At 46.2% G+C, this 25,572-nt stretch overlaps 3 protein-coding genes across 11 annotated transcripts in view; all 3 read right to left on the bottom strand.

Annotated features, from left to right (window-relative positions):
- plxnb3 (plexin B3) overlaps positions 1-4,910 on the bottom strand; it is a 35,671-nt gene extending 30,761 nt beyond the window's left edge. For both annotated transcript variants that reach the window (XM_069527548.1, XM_069527549.1), the window contains exon 1: positions 4,741-4,910. The gene's annotated coding sequence lies outside the window, so the exon portion shown is untranslated. The remainder of the gene's footprint in view (positions 1-4,740) is intronic.
- Positions 4,911-5,275: 365 nt separating this feature from the next.
- On the bottom strand, positions 5,276-12,540 carry abcd1 (ATP-binding cassette, sub-family D (ALD), member 1). Of its 6 annotated transcripts, XM_069527567.1 has the most exons (18): positions 12,210-12,518; positions 11,373-11,455; positions 10,899-11,147; positions 10,734-10,831; positions 10,491-10,648; positions 10,218-10,405; positions 9,944-10,118; positions 9,681-9,871; positions 9,412-9,592; positions 9,186-9,328; positions 8,872-9,034; positions 8,444-8,538; positions 7,852-7,997; positions 7,630-7,775; positions 7,265-7,349; positions 7,038-7,163; positions 6,733-6,820; positions 5,276-5,778 (listed from the first exon to the last, which is right to left on the bottom strand). In XM_069527567.1, exons 3-18 carry the CDS (start codon positions 11,013-11,015, stop codon positions 5,644-5,646), a joined length of 2,235 nt encoding a protein of 744 aa, XP_069383668.1. In that variant the 5' UTR covers positions 11,016-11,147; positions 11,373-11,455; positions 12,210-12,518; the 3' UTR covers positions 5,276-5,643. The 6 variants fall into 6 exon arrangements, with proteins under 6 accessions (XP_069383668.1, XP_069383664.1, XP_069383665.1 ...); XM_069527563.1 differs by lacking the exon at positions 11,373-11,455 and having other exon boundaries at positions 12,210-12,540; XM_069527564.1 differs by lacking the exon at positions 11,373-11,455 and having other exon boundaries at positions 12,084-12,524.
- A 388-nt stretch (positions 12,541-12,928) lies between these two features.
- Positions 12,929-25,409, bottom strand: ccdc120a (coiled-coil domain containing 120a). 3 transcript variants are annotated; one of them, XM_020109952.2, is made up of 11 exons: positions 24,860-25,409; positions 20,175-20,381; positions 19,179-19,293; positions 18,913-19,040; positions 18,660-18,773; positions 18,377-18,518; positions 18,190-18,246; positions 17,909-18,005; positions 16,945-17,693; positions 16,514-16,790; positions 12,929-16,431 (listed from the first exon to the last, which is right to left on the bottom strand). In XM_020109952.2, exons 2-11 carry the CDS (start codon positions 20,220-20,222, stop codon positions 16,326-16,328), a joined length of 1,833 nt encoding a protein of 610 aa, XP_019965511.2. In that variant the 5' UTR covers positions 20,223-20,381; positions 24,860-25,409; the 3' UTR covers positions 12,929-16,325. The 3 variants fall into 3 exon arrangements, with proteins under 3 accessions (XP_019965511.2, XP_019965509.2, XP_069383671.1); XM_020109950.2 differs by having other exon boundaries at positions 17,909-18,008; positions 24,860-25,406; XM_069527570.1 differs by lacking the exon at positions 24,860-25,409 and adding an exon at positions 22,081-22,137 and having other exon boundaries at positions 17,909-18,008.
- Between the last annotated feature and the right edge of the window lie 163 nt (positions 25,410-25,572).

The raw sequence follows: 25,572 nt of genomic DNA, 5'->3' as shown, positions 1-25,572 counted from the left end.
GTGGGTTCATCTCCTGAGAGAACAAGTGATTGAGAGTCTCCATCAGCTGAAGAGTGAAGCTGATCTGAGATCAGTTCTTAACAACCAGAGTTTATCTCCAATGTTCAGCAGAAACTTTCAAACATGAAGAATCTGAACAGTTTGTTACAGGAGCAGCTCTGCTGGTGCAGGAAGCAGAGGATCATGGGTAATATCCAGCGTTCAGTTGTGTTTCAGTTCAGTGGGAGGAGTCAGAGCTCGACACACTGCGAGACTTTAGTTCTTTCTCAACATGAAAACCACGTCATCGCTTGGACACAGAGCCCGGCAGAGTCATTCACCACATGTGGCTGCAGGGGGCGCTGTGGCTCAGTATTAGTTGATTTAAAGGAACAAACGACCATCGTGGGGTCGTCGTCGATTCGAGGCTGTTCCTGTGACGTAATCTTAACTGATGCTTCTAAAACATATCATGTGTGTTCATGACGCCAGCAGTCTGCGTCATTATACAGTGACATCACTGTGGTGACATCATTACAGTGACATCACTGTGGTGACATCATTACAGTGACATCACTGTGGTGACATCATTACAGTGACACGTGTCTCTCTGAGGTTTCTGCGTTCTTTCCCCTGTTAAAGGTTTGATGGTTGTTTTCCTCTTGTTGGTTGAGAACAGAAGACGTCTCAGCTTGTTGAGATCTATGAGACAAATTGTGATTTGTGAATATGAGCTATACAAATCAAATTTGATTGATTGATTGATAGTGATGTCACTTTGGTGACACGACATCATTATTTTGTGACATCGCTGTGGTGAGAGAAGGAAGAGGTTGAACCAGAGGAAATAGAAACTGGGCGACAGTAAATACAGTTCATTATACCACTTCATTAAACACACACACACACACACACACACACAGCTTCAGTAAATTACCATCTTGTGGTTGTTGTCTCAAACCAGCTGCAGTTTCAGTCACATTCATTTGTATCTACACATATGACGTCACTGTGACCTTTGACCTTTGACTCCTGACAGGATCAGTTCTTCTGTGTGAGTCCAAGTGACAACTGGTCCAAACCTTTATTCAGGAGCTGGTCCTTCGGTCTGAGGACAGGACTTAAATAGCCCCAGCTTGAGCTCAAACTGTGTTTGCACTCAGATTTCCTGAGCTTCAGTTTAGCTGCTCCTGAGCGTGAAATAACGATCTTTCTCTTTGTTCACCGACTGTGTTTAAATAAAGCTTCTCTTTAGAAGTCGGACTGCTCGTTGCCACTGATTCTCCCGCAGTTGTCAATAAAGTTCATTTTAAATCTTCTGTTCAGACAGTCACTGTCAGTGGAGCCCTGACAGCGCCCCCTGCAGTCTGTCCACATCCTGACAATGTAGATTTCAACAAACTTTTAAATTTCAGTTCAAGTTCACAAGAATCAGTCTTATCAGTGTTATTATAGATAATTGATGATGGTTATGAAACACAAAAAAATCTGAGCTCAGAAAACGTAAAAGTAAATTTTTACCCATCAGATTTTCTCCATCACACTGTGTGTGTGTGTGTGTGTGTGTGTGTGTTGACTCCAGGGAGCGATCCAGAGAAACCAGCTTCTTTATGGATTATTAAAATCACCTCCAGCTACACACAGTCAGTGTGTGAGATCTGACACACACACACACACACACACACACACACACACACACACACACACACACACACACACACACACACACACACACACACACACACACACACACACCATCCCCCTTCCCTGTATAGGGGGGCTCAGCAGTTAGTGTGATCAAGGACGCTTCATTCACACTCCACAGTGTTTGTGAGTGTGTGTGTGTGTGTGTGTGTGTATAATCTGTGCAAAGGCCACGCCCTAATCTGGGATCAACAACAGACCCCCCCAACAGTCTTCCACCCCCTCCTCTGCTCGTCTTTGTGAGTTTCTGTCGTTTCTTGTCTCCGACTAAACTCGTTCTCACCTCGTTTGTTTCAGAGCTTCAGACTCGTCAGTTCAGTCTGAAGCTGAACATCAGGTGTGAACGGTTCCTCAGACCAGGAGAAGAGTTCTGGGTCTGGATCAAACTGAACCTGGTTCTGTTGGTTTGCAGAGAGAAAACTAGAGGTGTGGAAATTCTTAGATGCATTGAGATGCGGACGTGGACGATTTGCATCGATGCAGCGACAGAACATAATCGATTCATGTTTTCCGCGACGCTCGTCGGTTTCCACTGAATCATTAGAACCACTGCTGCTACAAGAATGAATGTCAGATCAGAGTGGACGGATCTGACCACTGAGTTACAATCTGAGAACTACAGCACAACAGTAACAACAGTAACGTCATGAACTTATATCCTTTGTAATTGTTTGATTGAATCAACTGATGAAAACTCAGCCATGTGCAGTAATATAGAAAATTGTGGATGTGATACATCGAGATCTCAGTGAGGACACGTCTCCTGGACTCAGGTCATCAGGTCACAAACGATACAGACGACCTCATGAGGTCACATGATCTTCACACAGACCAGCTGACGTCACCGGATCACACCTGAGTCTGACGCTCGTTCTTACCTTCACATGATTATTTGACTTTCTGTGGTTTTAATACAGAGACGATTATGAACGACGACGACAACACACACACACACACACACACACACACACACACCCCCCCCTCAGGGAGTGTGTATTTCAGTGTGTGTGTTGGAGCCTCTGGCTCAGAGTCCCTGGGGAATTTTACCAGCAACTCTTTCATCTGCAGAAACAGATGAATCTCACACGTGCACACACACACACACACACACACACACACACACACACACACACACACACACACACACACACACACATACGTGCGTCTTTCTGTAGTTGTGAGGTCACTTGTTCCTCCTCACAGTAACTTCAGGCTCCGTCCACACGATCAAGTTTTACTTTTAAAACTCAACACTGTTGCTATGGTTACGCCTGCCGTCCACACGACTGGAGTTTCACTTGTGTAAACGCCCACGTTCTCTCCCTGATTGGTTCTCATCAGTCACATGACTCGACTACCAGCGGTGAATACAAAGCGTCGCTAGCACTTCCTGTCAGTAACAGTTTCACATCATCGTCGCTCAGAGAAAAGAAATCCCTGCTCTGACTTTCACCATCACGGCTCCTCGTTCAGAGTACTTCCTGTAACTGTTTACGCCACATGACCAGTGTATGTGTATGTGGTGTGTTTTCAGGTGTGTGGGTGGAGCCTGACTCTGAAGTGAACTCCAGTAAACACACACTGAACACACACAGCGTGTGTGTGTGTGTGTGTAGATTAAAGGTGATTAAGCAGAAATACTAATCTGACTGTGAATCTGGACTCAGACTAAATCCTTCAGATTAGTCAAATGGACGTTTCAGTTAAACCATCTTCATCACGCTGATGATGACGATGTCACTGCTGCTGCTTCACACAGGTCACATGACCCAAGTGTCAGATTCTCACACACACATTCACACTGTGACACTGAAAAACCACCTTCATTCAGTCTGCAGGACACTCGTCTCAGGTGTGAACGCCTGTCTCCGGTCACGTGATCTACAGCGTCACTCAGACACAGGCGGTCAGCTGTGCACAGTCAGACATCACATCGTCTCACAGCAGGTGTGTGTGTGTGTGTGTGTGTGTGTGTGTGTGTGTGAATCCTGTTTCCATCTCATTGTCTGAAAGAGACAAACTGTTCACAGCGAATCAAAAGTGTTTTTCCTGTCACATGTTCCACAGCAGCATCACACTAACCTGCCCGAGGCCCCGGGGCCAAAACCAGCCGCTGGGCCCCGACAGTGTTTTCAGATCAGATCAATAATCAGAATCTAATCCATCAATACAGGAACACTGAGTCAAAGAGCTGAGCCAGAATCAGACTCACCACACACACACACACACACACACAACTTCCTGAGTGTGAGTGTGTGTGTGTGTGTGTGTGTGGGGGGGGGGGGGCACTTATTGTCTTTATTGTTTTTGTTCAGAGTCACGTGATTCAGACTTCCCTTATGTAACGTCAGCAAAGGTGACTTCAACATTCACTTCACACAGCAGTGTGTGTGTGTGTGTGTGTGTGTTTGTAAGAGTGTGTGTGTGTGTGTGTAAAAGTGTGTGTGTGTGTGTGTGTGTATAAGAGTGTGTGTGTGTGTGTGTGTGTATAAGAGTGTGTGTGTGTGTCAGAGTGTGTGTGTGTGTGTGTGTGTGTGTTGGAATGCCAGCTATTCAGAATGCGGCCGCGGGCTGAGCCGAGCCGTGCCAGGGCAGGCTGGGAACACGCGCGCGCGCACACACACACGCAAACACACACACAGTCGGTTGTTCGTTTTCCAGATTCAGTGACACACAATAATAAAAGATTTGCGAAGTGACCGGATTCAAACACAAACCAGACTCCGTTATAAAAAATGTCAACTTTAAAACTCGTTGCTTTTGAGCTTATTAATGACGTTATTTAACGTCTGTGTGAGATTAACTCTGGAAAAGGACAAGAACAACCGACACTGAGTAAAACTATTGTAGCCGAATGACAGATCGGCTCCTCCCGGTTCTAAAGAACCAGCTTCAGTCACTTCTCTCAGGTTTTAGGTCTGAAAACACCGCGACAACATTTAAAATCGTTTGATTTCAGAGCGGAGTCTGGTGCGAGGCGGAGACACGCGCCCTCCTTCCTGCAGCTCCGGAGGCTCGGGCGGTGAAAGGAGACCGTGTGATCCGGGTCACACTCACCTGAGCTCGGCAGGCTGCTCCGCGCTGCTCCGGAGTTCGACCCGCCCAGACAAAGTTGGAGAACCCGCCCGGTCCAGCGGAGACAGAAACCGAACGATCCGCAACGAGAGCCGCACAACAGGTCCGACACAGACCCCGCCCCGCTCCGCGCGGCGCCGGGGGGCTTCTCTGACGCTCCCTGGGAACAGAACCGACAACCCGCTGCAGCCGCTGCCTGGCTCAAGGGCTGCGACGTGTCAGCACGTATGAACGAGCTAATTATCGATCCGTGATCAGTGGTTCCTAAGAAGTAACACGGTACTCCAAATACCAGGAGAATCAGAGTACTCCCAACAATCAGAGTACCCGAGTATTCAGACTGCTGCTTGTATTCATCATACTCGAACATCAGAGTACTTTGTGTTGTCAAAGTATCAGACAACTTTGTGTACTCAGAGCATCAGAGTATTCAAAGTACTCAGAGTAAACTAATTACTCAAGAGAAGAGAGTAACTTCTTCTGAGCTTTATTCTGAAAAGCATGACACAGGAACACGTTTGTTTTCATTTAATGTTCAAATTTATTTCATCTTCATCACATTCAACTCTTCCTCTTGTTTATCGATTCATTGGTTATTGATCAAGTGATTAATATGTGAATAATATAATATATATAAAATATTGATTCTATCAGTACAAACATTTAAAAATCACGTGACCTCTGACCTCAAATCATGTGACTGAACCTGAAGCTTACAAATAAAATTCACTAAACATGAACAAGACCAGATCACATGAGTTAAGACCAGATCTGACCAGACCAGACCACATCGGACCACTTGAACATCAGTTTCAGTCACATGAACAGTTGCTTGTTTCCATGGTAACAAGTAAAACAGCACAGTTCTTAAATCACAGTTAAAACTCAGGGGAGAGACCCCCCCTTCTCCTCCTCCCCCTCCTCCCCCTCTCTATCTCCCAGCAGGACACACAGCTCCATCAGTCTCTGCTGCATCTTAGGAATCCCAGAGAGCTGGTTCTCCAGGCGCTGCTTCTCCTCCTGCAGAGACCACAACCAGGTCAGAGACCAGAGGTTGGAGACCAGGGACCAGATGTTAGAGACCAGAGGTTAGAGAACAGAGGTTAGAGACCAGAGGTTGGAGACCAGAGGTTGGAGACCAGGGACCAGATGTTAGAGAACAGAGGTTAGAGACCAGAGGTTGGAGACCAGGGACCAGATGTTAGAGACCAGAGGTTAGAGAACAGAGGTTAGAGACCAGAGACCAGATGTTAGAGACCAGATGTTAGAAAACAGAGGTTAGAGACCAGAGGTTGGAGACCAGAGGTTGGAGACCAGGGACCAGATGTTAGAGAACAGAGGTTAGAGACCAGGGACCAGATGTTAGAGAACAGAGGTTAGAGACCAGGGACCAGATGTTAGAGACCAGATGTTAGAAAACAGAGGTTAGAGACCAGAGGTTGGAGACCAGAGGTTGGAGACCAGGGACCAGATGTTAGAGAACAGAGGTTAGAGACCAGGGACCAGATGTTAGAGACCAGAGGTTGGAGACCAGAGGTTGGAGACCAGGGACCAGATGTTAGAGACCAGAGGTTAGAGACCAGAGGTTGGAGACCAGGGACCAGATGTTAGAGAACAGAGGTTGAACGGGTTTTGTTGAACTTGTTTAATTTCAAATCTTTAAAGGTCACATGACACACTTTGACCTCCCACACGTGTGTGTGTGCTCTTGTACAGCTGTCTTTGTGAGGACCATTTTGAGCCCACAACCTACGGAATGAAGACATTTTGGGAAAGTGGGGACATTTTGGCCTGTCCTCACTTTGTGACCCACCTTAAATGGACAGTTTGAGGGTTAAGACTTGGTTTTAGGGTTAGACATTTAGTTTGGATGGTTAGAGTTAGGGTAAGGGGCTCGGAAATGCATTATGCCAATGAGTGTCCTCACTAAGATAGAAGTAAAAATGTGTGTGTGGGACAGTTTGATTTATGTACCTGCAGAGATAGACGGGTGGAGGCATCCAGAGGTTCAAACCTCCATCCTCCTTCTCCATCAAACTGAAGCAGGTGAGAGTGGTACTTCCTATTAGAGAAAAGAAGAAGAGGATCGGGGTGTGACTGCTGAGTGCAGCTAGGAGCTCTGCTGCCCCCTGCAGGACCGAAACAAATCTGCTGAAGGTTTTTATGTGGAAAATTGACCGTTGAGTCTCACAAACACGAGTTTCACTAATTAGTGCTGAACACAAAAGTCAATCAATTAATCAGTGAACTAATCAATGTGTGTGTGTGTGTGTACTGACCACAGGGACGGTCTGTGTGTGATTGAGAGCAGTGCTATCCCAGCATCCTTTGCAGCCTGGAAGATGTTTCCCTCCACGTCGATGCTGACGGCGCTCGTACATTCGTCCAACAGAGCGTAACGAGGGCTGGTCGAGAGACATTCACACCACAGGGAGAGAGAGTCAGTCAGACAGACAAAAAGACAGAACCACAGAGACCAGTAATAAAACAGTGAGTGAATATTTACCGGTGGTAGAACATACGAGCCATCCCCATCCTCTGTTTCTCTCCTCCAGATAAGACGTCCTTCCAGTCGCTGACAGACTCCCAACCTGAGGCACACACAGTTTTTCTTCTTCAGCCTGAGAGATTTGTGTTCTTCCAGTTTTTCTTCCAGAAAATGTTCAGATCAGGTCTGAATACAGTTTCACAAACACACAACAGTCACACTGTACTTTCTTCTACTCTAGGACAGACACACTATTGGTCCCTGTGGGCCCCTGTTCCTGCTGGACTAGTAAAGGAGTTATGTGCTGAGATAATTGTCCCCTCGGTCCTGATCATTCACACAAACACACACACACACACACACACACACACACACACACTGACCTCCCTCTCGGTCTAGGATGTAGACCAGGTGAACAGTGTGAAGAATCTCCTCCAGGTGTGAATCAGTGATTCCTCTCTGCACCATCTCCTCCACTGAGTCTGGATAGATCACCTGGTCCCTGAAGGTTCCCTCTGACATGTAGGGCCTGTAGGGTCCACACAAACATGTCACCTGAGCGCCCCCACCAGTACTTCAGCAGAAGTGCATGGTGACAGATTTACCTCTGAGGGATGTAGAACATGTGCTGAGGATCTGGACGATACAGAACTCCTCCATAAACAGGCCACAGTCCACTGAGGATCCTGAACAGAGAACTCTTCCCACAACCGTTCGGACCTGTGATCAGTACATTCATCCCCTCATCCACCTACACACACACACACACACACACACACACACACACGCACACACGCACACACACACACACACACACACGGATCATTGATGTGATGTTGAACTGGACATGACGTGAGATCAGCACATTGTTCTCTGAGTGACATTAACACCTGAAACTCTGACTGAACCACTTCTGTGAAATCTTCACACAACCAGCCAATCAGAGCAGAGGGGTCAGAGGTCGAGAAACAGACGACAGAGAGGACGTTCTGTTTCCATCAATGTTCCCCTTCATCTTCACACACACACGCACTGTTTCAGTATGTTAATGACATCAGACTCCAGCTGACCTCTGGTGTATGACATCACATTCCATCTGCCCCAGGATGAGTGAGTGAGTGTGTGTGTGTGTGTGTGCGTGTGTGCGTGCATGTGTGTGTGTGCGTGCGTGCATGTGTGTGTGTGTATTAGTGTTACCTGAATGTTGAGGCTGGACACCACCACGTCTCCGTTCGGTGTGATGATTGGCAAGTTCTCACAGCGAATCCCCTTCTCCACACTGATCACATGACCTGAAAACAGTGATTGATTAATGATTGAACTGTGATTGGTTACTGTCCCGATTGTCAACTCAACACTGACCTCCAGTGGTCATTATTGTGTTTACAGCCATCATTATATGAGACACTGTTAAAATCCACCACTGTCTTTAATGTCTCACTGATGACATCACCGATGACATCACTAGGGTCATTCTAACCGACACCTCTAACTGAAGTTGAGACCAAAGCTCCTGTCCTCCTGTGACCTCCGACATGACGGAGGTCTGTCATGGAGGACAAGGAACTGCAGGTGTCTCCTCTTCATCAGCTGATCTGATCACAGCTTCACTCATTGTGACCAACCTCTGGTCTGCAGTCGTCCACAGACTCTGTGACCATGTTGGATCACACCTCCAGGTGACGCCTCCTCTCTGTCACCATAGCGACGGTAGATTCCCTGATTCACGTCTTCAAACACGTCCAACATCTCAGAGACTCGAGCTGTGTAACCCGCCAGCTCAGTCACCTGGAGACACACAGACACACTGACGTCATCACACGTGACCTCTGACATCACTAGCCGCCACCTCAACATCTGTAGCACACATAAAACCAACGGAGGACAGCAGAGAGGAGAGAGGAGGAGGAGGAGGAGGAAGAGGAGGAGGATGGGTCACCTCCTTGTATGAGCTCATGATTCTCTCCACAGCGTCAGCAGCAGCGTTCAGGAGGTTCCTCGCCGTGGTGAACGCCTGCGTCCTCTCGCTCACCAACTCTTCCTCCTTCATCACCATGGCAGCCAGCTTCACCTCCTCAGAGTCTGACCATCAGGGTCACACAGGTTATCATTACCTCAATGTTTATATTTGATGAACCTTATTAATACAGACAGTAAAGTTTTACCATATTTGGAGTATCCTGTGGCGGTGATGATCGGCACAGCAACCATCACCAGGCCGGATGTGCTCCAAACATACTTCATGAGGAACTGTTCCAACATGACGTACCAGAGACGCTTCAACAGGATGTGATGGATCTGAGACGACAGGGAGGAGTAGCTCCTCTGCAGCTGGGCCATCTCCACCTACGAATCCAACACACCCACACATAGCAATCAATGCCAGACGGTGGTACCTTCTGCAGTTGTCCACCAGGGGTGGGGCTTTGTTTACCTTGTGTCCTCCATAGAATGCAATCTCCTCAGAGTTGGCGATGATGCGTGAGTGCATGTATCTCAGGTCTCCTTTCCTCTTCGCCTCTTCAGCAACCAGTTTCCCAAATCGAGGCGAGCATGCACGCAGAATGTTTGCTGTGAACGCCACCACCAGGCCAGCAATGACGGAGGGCCAGGTGGTGTTTGCTCCTGCGGGAGGAAAGTCACAGTGACCTCTTGTGTTTCAGCAGTGACACGGACTCAGTGATGAGGTAGACGAACCTTTGGAGTGGGCGGTACGCAGCAGCGTGTAGCAGGTGACGACCACGTCCAGGATGGGTTTGGTCAGGTTGGAATAGAGGTGAGCGACTGACGCTGAGAACATAACGATGTCTTCAGTGAGAGACTGGTCAGGGTTGGACAGACGAGTGTCCATGTTACTGACGCGGTAATAGGTCTGTAAAGACACAGGGACACCACAGTGCTGTGAGCCGTTCAGGAGCACAAACATAATTTCTTCTGCGTGTGTGTGTTTGCGTGTGTGTGTGTGCATTACCTGGTTGGTAAAGTACAGCTGGTAGGCGTGGTTGACCAATCGGCTCCTGAACCTAAGGGTCAGCTGACCCTCCAGGAATCTGATGGCGCTGTTGATGAAAGTTGCAGGAACAGCGACGAGGAGCCACTTAGAGATCTGCAGCATGAACGCCTGAGGGTCCTTCTGCACGATACACCTGACGATCACACCTGCACACAATCAAAAACACTGATGATTAACATCTGATACACCGGACGATCACACTAGGACAGATGAGGACAGATGGGGACAGACCATCCAGAGCAGCAATGTAGATGGACAGGAAGGTCCTGGACATCAGAGTGATGGAGTGCAGAACCAACAGACCGACCTCTGGACATAGTAACCGTGGAAACAAAAGTTTCAACAGACGAGACAGTCTGACGACAAACTCCCTGTTGACTGAAGGAGACCTGAAGACACAAAGAGACATCTGTCGTCATAGAAACAGGTCCATAATATGCACATACACATACAAAAAACCCAAAACATACACACCTGCTGTCAATCTTCTTCTCTCTGCTAGTCTCCTCAGAAGAAGTGACCACGCCCACAGGGAGGTTAGCTCCACCCGGCTGTTTACCTGCTGCACTTCTCTAAAAACAAAACAAACACACACAGTTACCTGCACACAATATATATGTGTGTGTCTGTTTGTCTCACCTGTATCCTCCTCCAGACGTACGGGGACAGTTTTTTGACGGCATAGGCGGCGAGCAGCACAGCCGTCAACTTCTTGAGTCTGGAGCTCCGCCTAAACATTTGACTGTTCAGCTGCATCCTGTCGGAGAGGTAACAGCTGACCAATCAGAGGACAGCAGCAGAAACCGCGGCGCGTCACAGGAGTCCGCTGAGTACAGCAGGGTCGTCGTCACAGAAACAACATGCTGACCTCTGAGTGTGAGGCTCCACCTGCACAGGTGAGACAGAGAACCTTCATCACATTTGATGTAAACAGAGATAATCAGAGTCTGATAACGAGCTGCTCATTGATGATAAGAAGCTGTTGATCGACTCACTGATTCATCTTCTGCAGATGTAGCTATTATCATAAAGTATTATTATCACAAGTACTTTTACTCACTGATCTGTAGGTTCAGATGATGTGTTTATATTTTTTTACTTTCTTACATTTACCTGAGGAACCCCAGCTGATCAATAAGAGCTCAAACCATCATCCATGTTTCTGTGGCAGGAAATCAATGATCTCTCACTGTTCACTGAAAAACCAAGTAACAATAACAATCCTAACTTAACACTGTCACAGTAACTGATCCATACAAATAGTACTTTATCACGTGTTCTTGTACTGTACTATTCCTGTGTATTAGCATAGTATTTCTGTATATTACTGCATAACTACTGTAGTGTTACTTTCTATTACTGTCATACTAATAATAGAATTCTTGTAGTGTTACTGTATGATTACTGCAGTATAACTGTAGTATCATTGTGTATTAGTACTTTTAACCTCAGTAAACTAGTTGAGCTGGTAACGATAATGTCTCTCCTCCGTCCTTCGGATCAAATCCGAGTAAACCTGTTGAGTGAAGCTCTGGTTAGTTAGCTCTTTTGGTTAGCTCCGGTTAGTTAGCTCTTTTGGTTAGCTCTGGTTAGTTAGCTCTTTTGGTTAGCTCCGGTTAGTTAGGTCCGGGTTAGTGTGTCCAGTTAGTTAGCTCCGGTTAACCAGCCGCGGTGAGTTGCTGTTAGCGTCGCACAGTTTGTTAAGTATGCTAACAGCTGCAGCTCTTCACGGGTTCAACATGGAAAACGTGCGCTGATGTTGTTTTATCCAACGAGCCGGCAGCTAACAGAGCTAACGGAGCTAACACAACTAACGGAGCTAACCGCTAACAGCAGAAACTTTGTTGATCCTCTGAAGTTAGCATGAACACACTGAGTTCGGTTCCCCTGCTCCGGCTCTGGTGTCTGTCCTCCATGAATCTGTCTCCTGTGTCCCCGTCCTCCACTGACCTGTCTCTTCTGTCACTGGAACCTGTTGACTGAAGTTTAACTGAGACAAAAGTCAATGTTTATGCCTCAGAGAAGCGGCCGCGTCCCAATCCTCCTGCCCCGCATACGTCCTCCACAGAGACCTTCACTACTCCGCACACTTGTCACCTGACCTCTGGTCACCAGTGGTTAACAGTTAGTTACTGTACTATTACTGAAGTACTATTGTGTATTACAGTAATATTACCACAGTGTAGCTAGTTACTAACTGTTAACCAGATGTTAACCGCAGGTGAGATCTCTGAAGCCTTAGTGTTGACAGCAGCGCCCCCTGTGGGTTGAGTCTGTGATGACTCCTGCTTCCTGACGTGTGACCAACAAGAGAGTGTGCAGAGAAATGTTTATTCAAAAACATGTCAACAACACGTCGGTGAGTTATTTACATGAAGCTTTTTCATTTTGAAGGTTCAGAAAGTTCAGAGTGGAAAAGTACAAACGACATAAAGATAGAAAAAGATGTTTAGAGACAGTTTAGAAACGAACACCAACTGTACAGAGTGCACCTGAACGCATCACAGCTGTCCACACAGCTGGTCCTGCACCTGAAGGGGACACAGAGCATCATCATCACCAGAGTATCTAATATTAGTTACTGCATAGCACTGGTACTACACGAGTACAGTACTGAGCAGAGTGAAGTACTGAGGACACCCTCTGTTGTTACACACACATCACAGGTGGTAAATTATAGTTTTTATTATTTAAACACTGAGACGAGTGAACAGACTTTTTAAATACTCAGAAAATTGCACAGTTTGTCTGGAGGCTGGTGGAGTTTCTGCTGGAGGAATGTAGACCTGGTCTCTGATCCTGGATTCAGCCCTGAATACTTAGAGTACTTCACAGTGGTACTACAGTAATGAGCCTGGATCATGCGTTTCTGTCAGATGTGTCCACAGACCATAAATAAAGATGGACGCCGTGTCTCCACTTACTACCGTTGCACTAAAAGAACCTAAAATATCTCTGATACGAACGCTGCCATCTTGTGCTGGTGACGTCATTTGGAGTCAGAGTCTGTGCAGTGGAGCCGTGGTATCAAGATCCCACCCTTCCATGCACTCGACCAATCAGGAGTCAACCTCAGCTGTCCATCATGTCTCAACCCGTTTTGATATCGTCAAATAACTAATTAAAAACAAACTTATCAGAAACATGAACAAACATCAGTGTGATGAGAACTACCTGAAATGAGAGAAACCATCTTTGACAAACATTTGTTTAATGTCTACGCTGAGTTTTTCTTTGGTCCATTTCCCATCAGCTAACATGGAGGAGGGGTTAATGACCTATACCGCAGCCAGCCACCAGGGGGCAATGGAGACGCTTTGGCTTCACATTTGGGAGCTGTCGTCCATCTTTATTGACAATCTATGAATGTGACATGTCGATGTTCAGGTCAACACACAGTCTGTTCTGCTTTGGTTTGATGCCAAAGTCAGAAGAGGTGCATGCTGGGACTGAAGCCATGGTCATATGCCACCTGGAGTCAGAATTTCAAACAGATCTTCAGTAAAAGGGTGTGAACTTGTGATAAAGTGATAATGACAGGTGAGACCATTGTCATGTGACCACGGCTTTGTTTGAAGGGAAGAGGAAGTCAGACAAGTCTCTTTGAAGCTGAATGACCTGATCTTTAAAAAGCTCAGCTGAGAACTGAAATTGAACCATAGAACAACTTAGAAAGAAATATTCTGTTGCAGTGAGGACAGAGTTCAGGTTTTCCCCGGACGTCTTCAGAACTGTTCACCTCCGACCTCACGTGGTTTTAAAAATTCATTCAGACATCTTTATTAGAATTCACATTTGTTCAGCTCAGTGCAAAACACGATCAATACACCAGCTGATCAACACTGTGACATCATTGTCTGATTGTCGCTGCATCTTTATCCTGAAGCAGTTGAAACAGACCGTTATTGCTCTCACACTGGATCTGGACCTGATCCTGGACCTGATCCTGGACCTGATCCTGGATCTAGGTTCTGACTCTCTGAAGATGTCTCTTTGGACATTTTATTAATTAAATTATTTGTGTGCAGATGATTTCATCATTTCACTTCACATCAGAACATTAACTCTTTATGGGCAATGTCATAAACACGTTTACCTCATGCTTCCTTTAGAGGGAGCTCGTGGTTACGATGTAGGAAGTCGTGTTCTTGATGTGTTTGGCTTTCGAGTGATTAAGTCATGAAAACACTGTTGGCATGCTAACAGGCAGATAACGTAAAAAGAAAAACATTTTATCATCCAATGACCTCAACAAACATCTGAGCTTTCAGAAAAGTTTGAGGTCAGAGGTATGAAGTCTTGAGGGGGCGTTCACATGGGCTCCTCATCAACACGGTAAATACGAACCTACAGCCTGCCAAGCTAACAGGCTAACAGTCTGACATGCTAACAGTCAAACAGGCTAAGAGACAGTCAACCTCCCAGCTTAATACAATAAGAGTCTGATGGGCTTAAAGGCTATCAACCTGTCAGGCAAAACGTCTGACGGGCTTACAACCGCATAATCGACCCAACAGTCCAATAGGCAAATAGGCTAACAGCCTGCCAAGCTAACAGGCTAAAAGTCTGAGAGGCCAAAACCTCCCAGGCTAATACAATAACAGTCTGACAGGCTAACAGCCTAACAACCTGCCACACTAACAGTCAGAGAGGCTAAAAGCCTGCTAGCCTACCAGACTAGCATGCTAGCAGCGTACCAAGCAGTCTGATAGGCTAACAGTTTTCACAGGACACTGCATTGTTTGTTCTTTGTCTTCAGATCAAAAGCAAACTTTGATATTAAGGGGGCGGGGTTTATGTCTAACTTGCTCTCATGTGACGCACAAGTGAAAACGTCGTACACAAATGTAATCATGACAACACTGCTGAGTTAGCTTTGGTCTGGATCCTACAGTTTGTGAATGAGGCTTATGATGCTTGTGCAGCATTTGGATCTGGTTCTGACACTGAGACCGAGCTGCCGCACGTTGAAATCCAAACTGTAAAAACACCTGAAAAACACCACCAGCTGGTTTCTGAAGGACTCACCTGAGGAATCAAACACCTGATCTGATCACTTTATCAAAATCTTTCAGACTTTATAAACTGCTGATTTCCTGGACTGAGCTGGTGAGAGTGCATCATCATCATCATCATCATCATCATCATCATCATCAACACTTATCAAAAGTTCTCATAAAAACTCTGATGTGTCCTGATTGTCTTAGCAGAGTCTGAAACAGTTTTCAGACATGGGTTCATCTTTCTCATCTGAAGAAGCAGCAGGAGGTTGTCCGAGTCGGACTTGTTCACAACAGAAAAATGTGGGGAAAACCGGCGTCGGCCCATATCACCAAAAGCTCTGGAATCTCCTCGTCTTTCCAAGTTGATGTCTTCGTCTTCTACATGTACAGCTCCTCTTCTTTATCCTGAGATATTTGGATTCTTCCAGTTTCATGTCCGTCACGTGTTAGAAACCTCATCAACACGTCCAGACATTTTACCAGGAGGCTGCAGGAAAAGTTCCAGGAGTCAGTGCAGATCTGAAAACGGCTTGAGAGATGAGGACATCGTCATAGAAAAGTTAGAAACAACTTTAGAAGTAAACCTGAACCTCCATTCAGGGGGATCAGACCTGGAGGGTCATCACATGACGTTTACAGGTACAGTTTCATCAAGTTCATCTTCATCCCTGATATTAGTTATTTAAAGCCAAGCAGTGACTGAACCTGTCTGACAGGAAGCTCAGCTGACGTATGTCCAGATTAACCTTTGACCAGGGTTTGACCCAGGTTGGGTTGGAGGTCTGTGTCAGACCTGGTTTGTTTGTGGTTTATCCAGACGTTCTGTTGAGTCTCCCCCAGATTTAACCTGGACAGTAACATCCTCCTGTGAGACGCTGCTGCTGGAACCTGAAACACTGTTTGAAGCTGCAGATCCTGGAGAACCAGAGGAGGTTCTATAGCAGACAAAGAACATCCACCAGGACCAGGACCCCCACAGGAGTGTTTGATTCAGTCACCTGGATGCAGGATAGCACGCCTGCCTGGGATTGGTCTGTTTCTGTTGTTCTGATTAGACGGTGAGTCAGACCAGGGTCCCAGGAGACGGCTGGTCCACAGACAGATCTCTGAGAGGAACTTCCTGTTTCTGAGGTGGGAAGGAGTCATTGTAGAGAGAGTTGTCCACAGACCTGAGAGTGAGAGAGAGAAAGAGATGGGTGGTCAGGCACAGAGCTCAGGTGTTCTTACCTGGACAGGTGAGCAGACTCCTACCTGCCGTGGAGCGGGTGTCCGTGGAATGTGGCTGAATGTGGCAGTGTCTGTTTCTGATGTGACAGAGTATGATGATGACTGGTCTCCGTCTGATAGCTCGATTGTTGGATGACGCCATGAGTCGTTCGTCTACGCTGCAGAGCTCCACCCACACCTGACTGACCTTTGACCCCTCCATTCACCTTAGTGGAGACACCTGTGCTCACCGTTCCATTGGCATGGTTTTGGTTTTGGTGGATTGAGCCCAGTGTGTTCCTCAGGTACCAGTCCCTCAGACCTGCCAAGAGATCAGAACCGTTACAGCAGATTCAAACTCTGTTTTTAAGACAGACTCTTTGTTTAAGGTGGACTGAAAAGTTTCTTAAAGGTGGACTCTGATGTTTTTGTGAGTTCTCAGGTGTTTTCTGTTGTGTGGTGTCAGCACTATTTACCTTCTAGGGCCAGGGCCTTGTGGAGGCTCCGGGTGGCCTCCTCCAGCTGGGCATCCTGGGTGGGGGGCAGCTGTGTGGGTCGGGGAGGTAGCAGGTGGGGGTGGGGGTCAGGCTGAATGGTGGACAGAGGAGGATTATGGGTATCGGTCTGACTCTGTTGCACCGGGAGGAAGGGGCCACAGGATTTGGTGCGGGTCACTTTGACTTGTCGTTGGTCGCCATAGTGACCACGGAAGGTAGGCGGGGCACCTGGGGGCTGCTGGGAGGAGAAACCATTGTAGAGCAGCTGGTGCTGGGATGTGATTGGCTGCCTGTTATTAGTGTTTGACTGCTGTCGCTGCAGCTGCTGTTTCCCCCAGACATAATCCAGCAGGACCTCACTGTACCCCCCTCCTCTTCCTCCTCTTCCTCCCCCTGCCTCAGTGGGTCTGTTATTTATCCTTGTTCGTCCGTCCATCAGCACCTCGGAGCTCCTGAACACTCCAGAGACGTTAGTTCCTCTGGACGCTGGCACGCCATTTAACCTCAGTCCTCCATGCTGTGCTACCCCCTCCTCCTCTGTGGGGGTGACATGGTCCAGGAGGCCGTCTGAGCTACTGCTCCGACGAGCTGCGTTCACCCTGATCCCGCCCTCACCTGCTGCTACTTGGTCAAAAGGGAACGAGGAGGAGTCCTGTGATAGAGGGGGAGGGGGGGTGGGCAGCAGGGGGAGGGGCTTGTGGGACTGAGGAGTCTCTGGATGATCGGTCCTGAAACAGAAAGACTGATCATAGTTACTATAGATTAACAGCAAAAATAATCAGTCATTATTTGTTTCATACGTCTTTTATGACACAACCCTTTTACAGCAGATCCATGCTGCATGTCAAAGTTAATAATCTAAATGTCAAAGCTAACAAGCTAAATGTTGAAGCTAACATGCTAAATGTTGAAGCTAACATGCTAAATGTGGAGATAAATGTACCTGATGTGCAGCGAGTTCCTTCTGGTTTTGTTGTGGTAGAAAACCTCCACTGGAGAAGCAGCAGAGACCAGCGGGGGGCGACACTGAGACACGCTGTCTTCTGACAGAAATTAAATCAAAACATGCTGTCACAGGCAACTGTCAATCAAACAAGCAACTGTCAATCAAACAAGCACATGCTGACAGCTGGAAAGAGTGAAATGTTTTGACCACTCTCAGCCAGCAGGGGGCAGTGCAGCTACAATACCACTAATGTGTGTGTGTGTGTGTGTGTGTGTTACCATTGTCATGTCCTGTTGAGTCTGATGTCGAACTGCTCTCTGACCTCACTGTGTCATCTGAAAATACACACACACACAAAGAATCACAAATAGTTTCAGAATAAAAGCAGGAAGAGGCAGATTTCCTCGTCTTCCTGGAACAAATGCCTCTCAACCACCGCCGTGTGTGTGTGTGTGTGTGTGTTACCTGTGTGGCAGCCTCTGTGCACAGTCCTCTTGCCGTGGTGTGTGTGTGTTTGATTGTGTGTGTTGTGTTCAGAGTCACTGTGTTTCCTCAGAGCTGCACTGAATAAAGTTTTCTTCGGCTTCGAACGCTGAGAGTCTTCCTCCTACACACACACACACACACACACACACACACACACACACACACACACACACACACACACACACACACACACACACACATGCAGGTTTAAAAACGTCACACACAGATTTCTTCAGATCAGGTAGAGTTATCAGCTGCTCACCTCTGCTCGATACTTCCTGTTTCCTTGGCGAGACACTCCCCCCCTTCGTCGGACACAGGGGGGCTTCTCTCCCGCCTCCAGGGGGAAGTCACTGGGCACCGCACCGGTCAGCTCCTGGCCAACGAAAACAAACAAAAAAACTCACCTTCATGTTTCACCTTCACTTCATTTACACAAAACTGCACAGATCCAGGATCAGATGATTTAGGATGATCCCTCTTTGGGGGAGGGGTCTAACTATGACATCACTCACCGCCTCCTGCAGACAGATGCGTCTGAGTTCAGCCAATCGTGTCCTCAGCAGCGCCTGCAGGCTCCGCCTCCTGTCCTGCAGCTCTGTCATTCGCTCCCTCTGCTTCTTGTCCGGACAAGTGAGAGGGTCTGCACACACACACACACACACACACACACACACACAGAGTCAGTGTATCACACACACAGTTAGTGTGTCTCTCCCACACACACACACACACACACACACCTCTCATCTCTGTTATAAACTCAGTACTTTGTTCTCACCAGGTGTTGTGATGATTTGACCCTTGACCTCCATGGCGGCTGTTTCCCATGTGACCTCTCCTCCTCCGTCCTCGCTGCTCGAGTCCTGCTCTCCGCCCCACACACACTCTCTCACCTGTACAGGAAATGACCATGACGTGTCAGGAAGTCAACACAGTATCAGTTAGAACAGTGTGTGTGGATATACCAGGGTTTTCAAAGTGTGGGAGAGGTAGCCCCCCCCCTGGGAGAGCAAATAAACAACTGCCCCCCACTTTTTTTTGCTGTTGCTATACTTAATGTTTTATTAATGTTTTAATTAATAGAAGTTGTTGAACACATTTTTACCATTTCTGTACTTTTAGAACAAATTTTTTTTTTTTTTACATATTTCAAACATCTGCTTTTTTTTAACACCTCACATCACCACAATCGCGCCCCCCCCGAAGAACTCTGGCCCCTAGGGGAGGCGTGCCCCACACTTTGAACAGCCCTGATCTATACCACTACCACTCCAAACTAACCTTTAACACTGTAAACTAACCTATAACACTGTTAACTAACCTATAACACTGTAAACTAACCTATAACACTGTTAACTAACCTATAACACTCCAAACTAACCTATAACACTTTAAACTAACCTATAACACTGTTAACGAACCTATAACACTGTAAACTAACCTATAACACTCCAAACTAACCTATAACACTGTAAACTAACCTATAACACTGTTAACTAACCTATAACACTGTAAACTAACCTATAACACTGTTAACTAACCTATAACACTTTAAACTAACCTATAACACTGTTAACGAACCTATAACACTGTAAACTAACCTATAACACTGTAAACTAACCTATAACACTGTTAACTAACCTATAACACTGTAAACTAACCTATAACACTGTTAACTAACCTATAACACTTTAAACTAACCTATAACACTGTTAACTAACCTATAACACTGTTAACTAACCTATAACAACCTATAAACTAAACTGCTTCTCACCTTGTAACCAGGTTCATATGAGCTCCAGTAGTTCACTCCTGTGGCCATGCAGCAGCTTCAGCACCACCCGCTGGTCACTGACTGTAACTGACTGGTTGCTGTTAGGCTGGTTAGCTGCTGTTAGCGGTTAGCTGCTGTTAGCGGTTAGCTGCGATGCAGATGCAGTTCATTGGCTTTACTATAGATGGAGTTAAAACGTCGTGTGACCTGAAAGAACGAGAGAGGAAGATTTAACATCTGTCTTGTGTGATCCCATAACTCGTAGTCGGCTCTAAGTCGGGTGTGAACGTATCCGGGTGCGTCCTGAGATCTCATCGCTCGGGATTCACAATAAATCAAACACACACAGAGTTTATCAGTGTGTAGACTCAACAGCTCTGGGATCAGATGTTGTCAGGTTTGTTTTGTGTGAACACATGAACTTTATTCTGTTTGAGAGGATCAGACGTCCTCTGGCCTGTCAGAGTCCAGCCGGACAGGACGAGACAACATTTCTCTGGACGTCCCTGAGAACAGGACGTGAAACCCAAAAGGAAACAGGAAGAAGGAAATGATCGAAGAAAAAAAAAGTGAGAGAAAGAAAGAGAGAGAATTAAGTTTCTCTCAGTAACTGATTACAAAAACTGATCTGATTACTTATCAGAGGTAACAAGTCCAACAACAGGAAAAAACAACACACACTCTGTGTTTCCACAGGAAGACGATAAAGAACTGGATCCCTTTGATTCAACTGTCTTCACTCTCGTTGGTTGACTGTCGGTCAGCCTCAAAGATCCAAACTGAGGCCCCACCCACACTGACATGTTTGAGTTTTTAAATTCATCACAGTTGCCTCGATTACGCCTGGCGTGATAAACACCATGTGTGGACGCCACGTGTGAGCCTGAACTACAGAGCGAGTTCAACAGCGTCCAAGTGAACTTAACCACCAGACGTTGTTTTAAACTTCCCTTATCCGTCCCTTTAAGGAGAGTCTAGAGTCACTTTGGTGAGGGCCGACTGTCTCAGAGGGAGGGGGGGGGGCTGTCATAACGTAAATCTGTAAACTATCTAACCCCCCAAACACAAGATCTCTGAAGACCCTCGTCCTCCTCAGAGACTCTAACGATCCACACCAGCTCCACAGGATCCTCTAAGAACAGTGACGTCATCGTTCAATTGATTGGTCAGTGGGCGGAGCTTTCATACAGTTTGATCTCTTCTCTCCAACTTGACCTGGAGCAGGTGATCCGTTCAGCACGTTACCATGGTGATTTACCCCGATGAGAAGTGAACGAGCTTCGTAGGATCAGAAAACCCAAAACGTCTTCAACACAGCTGATGTTCAATTAGTAGATTATCATTTAGAGTCAAACAGACCAGAAAGGGGGTGGATACCACAGTTTGATTGACAGCTAGCACACACACACACACACACACACACACACACACACACACACACACACTCAAACAAACACACACACACACACACACACTCAAACAAACACACACACACACACACATTCCCTAGCCCCTTACCTCAACCATCAGAACTAAATGCCTAAATCTGATTCAAGTCTTAAGCCTCAGAAAGTGAGGACTGTTCAAAATGTCCTCACTCTGTAGTTTGTCCACACACACACACATAAACACTCAAACAAACACACACACACACACACACATACACACACACACACACACACATGATATGAAGCTGGAAAAAAAGCTGGAAATACAGGATTTAAAGATTTAACACTGTGTGTGTGTGTGTGTGTGTGTGTCCTCTCTGCCCTCCTACCAAGATATGGATGCAGGAGCTCATCAGAATTAACACACTGCTCGCTCGCTCTCTCTCTCTCTCTCTCACACACACACACACACACGCACACACACATACAGACATACACACACACACACAGTTAAATACCTGCTCAATGTTCACCATCTTCTTCTGATCTGAGTTAAATCCAGAATAAAAACTTGTGGAGACTGAGCTCCTCCTCCTCCTCCTCCTCCTCCTCCTCCTCCTCCTCCTCCTCCTCCTCCTCCTCTCAATGAGCTGCTTCCTTAACACTTTTCAAAATAAACTGCAATAGAGAATAAAAGTCCTGATCTCCTTTTTATCAAGAGTCAAGTCATGTGACACACCTGATATTAACTCCTACTTCGTCCGGTATTTTTCTGAAAAATCTATGAAAATGTTGAAAAAAAATAGTTGAAGTGAAAAATGACTGAATGGATCCAGATCTGCACCAAAGTGGAACGAGTTCTTTCCAGACACAACTTTGCTCTGGACACTTCACCAAGTTTACTGGTTTTTGAGTAAATCAAACAGAAAGACTGAGGTGAAAACACAACATGAAAAAATAAGGACAAAACTCGACTGTGATCATTAAAGTTTCTTAATAACAGAAAAAACAATGAAACTGTAATGAAACATCACAGACGTTCTTCAGTAAACATGTTTTTCTCCAGTTAATAAAATGGTTAATGGCTCAAATGTAATTTATCATTTAAATGTGAAGTCACAATTTTATATTGTTTTTAAAACTTGATCAAACTTCACAACCAGATTTTATTTTGAAAATCCACAGATCCTGTTCAACTACAGAAGCCCCCCCCCCCCCCCCACCAGCTTTTATTTTCTCTCTCTCTCATGTAAAACAGACTTTTATTTTGGTAACGTCTCCACACATTGTTTGACATTAGCAGAACAATGAGACCCCCCCCCCCCCCCCCCTGTCTTTTCACATTCAGCAGCTCACAGCTGCAGCAGAAGAGGATTGTGGGTGTTCCCTCCTGTCCATGAAGTCTCTGACATGTGCTTAACTTTAACTTCACTGATTCTGTGAATGTTTGAGTCATGTGACGGAGGACGGTGGTCGGTGTTAACCAATCAGAGGAGCCGCTGACAACTGGCTTTTAATTCAGGACGAGAGAGTAGTCATTAAACAGAGAGAGAGAGAGGGAGTGTGTAATCACTGTGTGGTTTTTTATTTTTATCCTGAACTCACTCACACGAGGTTGGTAGTTTTTATTCCTGAAGGATTTTAATGCCTCCTCCAAAAACAATTAATATCCTATAGGATGCATTGAGGACGTGAACAGTGCCTTGCTCAACGGCACTGACAACAGACTGAAGAGATGTTTAAATACTCATCATATAGTATTATTACTTCCTGTTTCTCTGTTGTGAGGGATCTGATTGGCTGTGAACGCTTCGCACTTACTTGTCAAAGTAAGTTTAATTGAAAATAAAACGAGGGGGGTTAATTAATATTTACACACAAACAGGTCAGTGTGTATTTCTGGGGACCCTGGTCTGATGTTTATTTACATGACACTGGTTTTATGAAGCAGTCACAGTGAACATTACACATATACTGTACATGTATGTACATTTACACATGCATGTATATCATGTATATATACAGTATATATACAGTATATATATATATATATACTGTATATATATAGTGTAATATGTGTTGTTTGTAACCTACACAAGATGAGGACTGTGACCGTGACGTTGTTGTGTTTTCTGTGCAGTGTGTCAGTTTTGTGTGTTTGTGTTGTGTCTGTTTGACCCTGTCCTCACAACACACACACACACACAGACACACACACACACACACACACACACACACACACACACACACACACACACACACACTCACACACACACAGATCCTCATGAGAGAAACACATTAACTATTGATGTACACACACAGGCTCACACAACTGCACCTAAATGTGTGTATCAGTGTGTGTGTGTATCAGTGTGTGTGTGTATCAGTGTGTGTGTGTGTGTGTGTGTGTGTAAATGTAGGTCAGGCAGCAGATTCTTCGCATGGCAACAATGTAGAAAATCCCAACTGTGAATACTTGTATCTGATTGGCTGAGAGCTCCAGTGAGGCAGCCAATAACCTTTCAACCCCAGGGGCGTGTGTGTGTGTGTGTGTGTGTGTGTGTGTGTTACAGTAGACTCTCACACACACTGAAACGCAGCGTGACGTTCAGGTGACATCACAGATACAGCAGGTGAGTGGGTGGAGCCCATTGAGTGAGACGTACACTACATCTCCCAGAGCGCACTGCTGCAGGAGCCGTCCAATCAGAGAGCAGAGCCTGTTGCTGAGCAGCTGATGGAAAAATGAAAGGGCTGAACATCTGGATCAGACCTGTGATGTCACAGCTCTGGACTGAACTGTAGACCTCAACTTGTTCTTCTGCTCATTCAGACGAGCGAGAGAGAGAGAGTGAGCGAGAGAGACGCTTCTGTCAGAACCAGGAACATCACTTCCTGCTCCATCAACTACAGAACCACTGGTCATGTGACTGCTGATGTCATCTCTCACTTCCTGTGAGGTCACAACCAACACCCTGCACTGTGGCGTCATCGGGTTACTTCTACTGAAGTAATCTGATTACTTTGAGTCTTGCGTTGAGTCACAGAGCTGCTCCTGTCACTCAGAGTAATCAGATTACTCCAGTCAATGCATTGACTGACGGAAATTAATTAAGTTAATGTCACAGACAGGATGTTTACACACACGCACACACACACGCACACGCACACACCTCATCAGCTAATCACTGAAACCTGCTCACGAGCCGCGCGACCTTAAGACAACTTTTAATGGAGTCTCGTGCACGCGCTCGTCCACGCGGAGCGACCAGTGTGTGCGGGATGAACATGTCTTACCTCGGTTGCCTCTCCCCGCCGGAATCGAACCTGCGACTCCTCCGTCACATCATCCTGATCCAGACCCGCCACTGCAGCGCGCGCGTCTCAGCAGGTGTGACCGATGACGTCCAACGAGCCGCTGATCGATCACTGATCGATGATGTGATCAGATGATGGATCGTTCCTCCTCCTCCTCCTCCTCCTCCTCCTCAGTTTCCGGTGTGTTCACACTGAACCCAGCTCCATCAGCACCACGAGGCGCGCTCACAACAGCACGCGGCGGACACGCGCCTGATCCCGCTCCCGTCTGTGCGCGCACACAGAGGGCACGAGACACACCGAGGTTAGTTTGATCAATGAACCGATCGACCACACGAACCGGAAATGATTCATCCATCAATAATCACATCAGGTAAACAGTCATCGTTTACTGAGACAAGAACATAAAGTTAAAACATTAAAATCACACAATAAATATAAACAAAGAGAAATGAAGAGAAAAAACTAATACAAATAAAGAAAAACGTTTTAACTGTAACAAAATCCAACAAAGAAAAATCTGAATTACTGATAATCCAAAATGAAAAAAACTAATTAAATAGAAGTTTAATTTAATCAGATCAGGGTTTAACTTGTAAAAACAACTGTGTTCATCTTATTTTGATATTTCAATTTGAAAAGATCCTCCCGACAGTGAAGTTCCTGTAGCTATTAATGACTTCCTGTTTGGT

The sequence above is a fragment of the Paralichthys olivaceus genome, chromosome 6 (assembly GCF_024713975.1).
Source record: "Paralichthys olivaceus isolate ysfri-2021 chromosome 6, ASM2471397v2, whole genome shotgun sequence".
In the NCBI taxonomy this organism is placed as follows: domain Eukaryota; kingdom Metazoa; phylum Chordata; class Actinopteri; order Pleuronectiformes; family Paralichthyidae; genus Paralichthys; species Paralichthys olivaceus.
This window is presented reverse-complemented; position numbering and strand designations above follow the sequence as displayed.

What these genes read in the sequence shown, in the direction of transcription:
- ccdc120a (XM_020109950.2), bottom strand. Translation starts at nt 20,222, where the DNA reads ATGGCCACAGGAGTGAACTACTGGAGCTCATATGAACCTGGTTACAAG. An exon ending in GCATCTGTCTGCAGGAGGCG is followed by an intron (nt 18,774 to 18,912) that starts GTGAGTGATGTC and finishes TTCGTTGGCCAG; the next exon opens with GAGCTGACCGGTGCGGTGCC. An exon ending in GCACAGAGGCTGCCACACAG is followed by an intron (nt 18,247 to 18,376) that starts GTAACACACACA and finishes GTGTATTTTCAG; the next exon opens with ATGACACAGTGAGGTCAGAG.
- abcd1 (XM_069527563.1), bottom strand. Translation starts at nt 11,015, where the DNA reads ATGCAGCTGAACAGTCAAATGTTTAGGCGGAGCTCCAGACTCAAGAAG. An exon ending in GCTCGTATGTTCTACCACCG is followed by an intron (nt 7,164 to 7,264) that starts GTAAATATTCAC and finishes TCTCTCGACCAG; the next exon opens with CCCTCGTTACGCTCTGTTGG. An exon ending in CCACCCGTCTATCTCTGCAG is followed by an intron (nt 5,779 to 6,732) that starts GTACATAAATCA and finishes TGGTCTCTGCAG; the next exon opens with GAGGAGAAGCAGCGCCTGGA.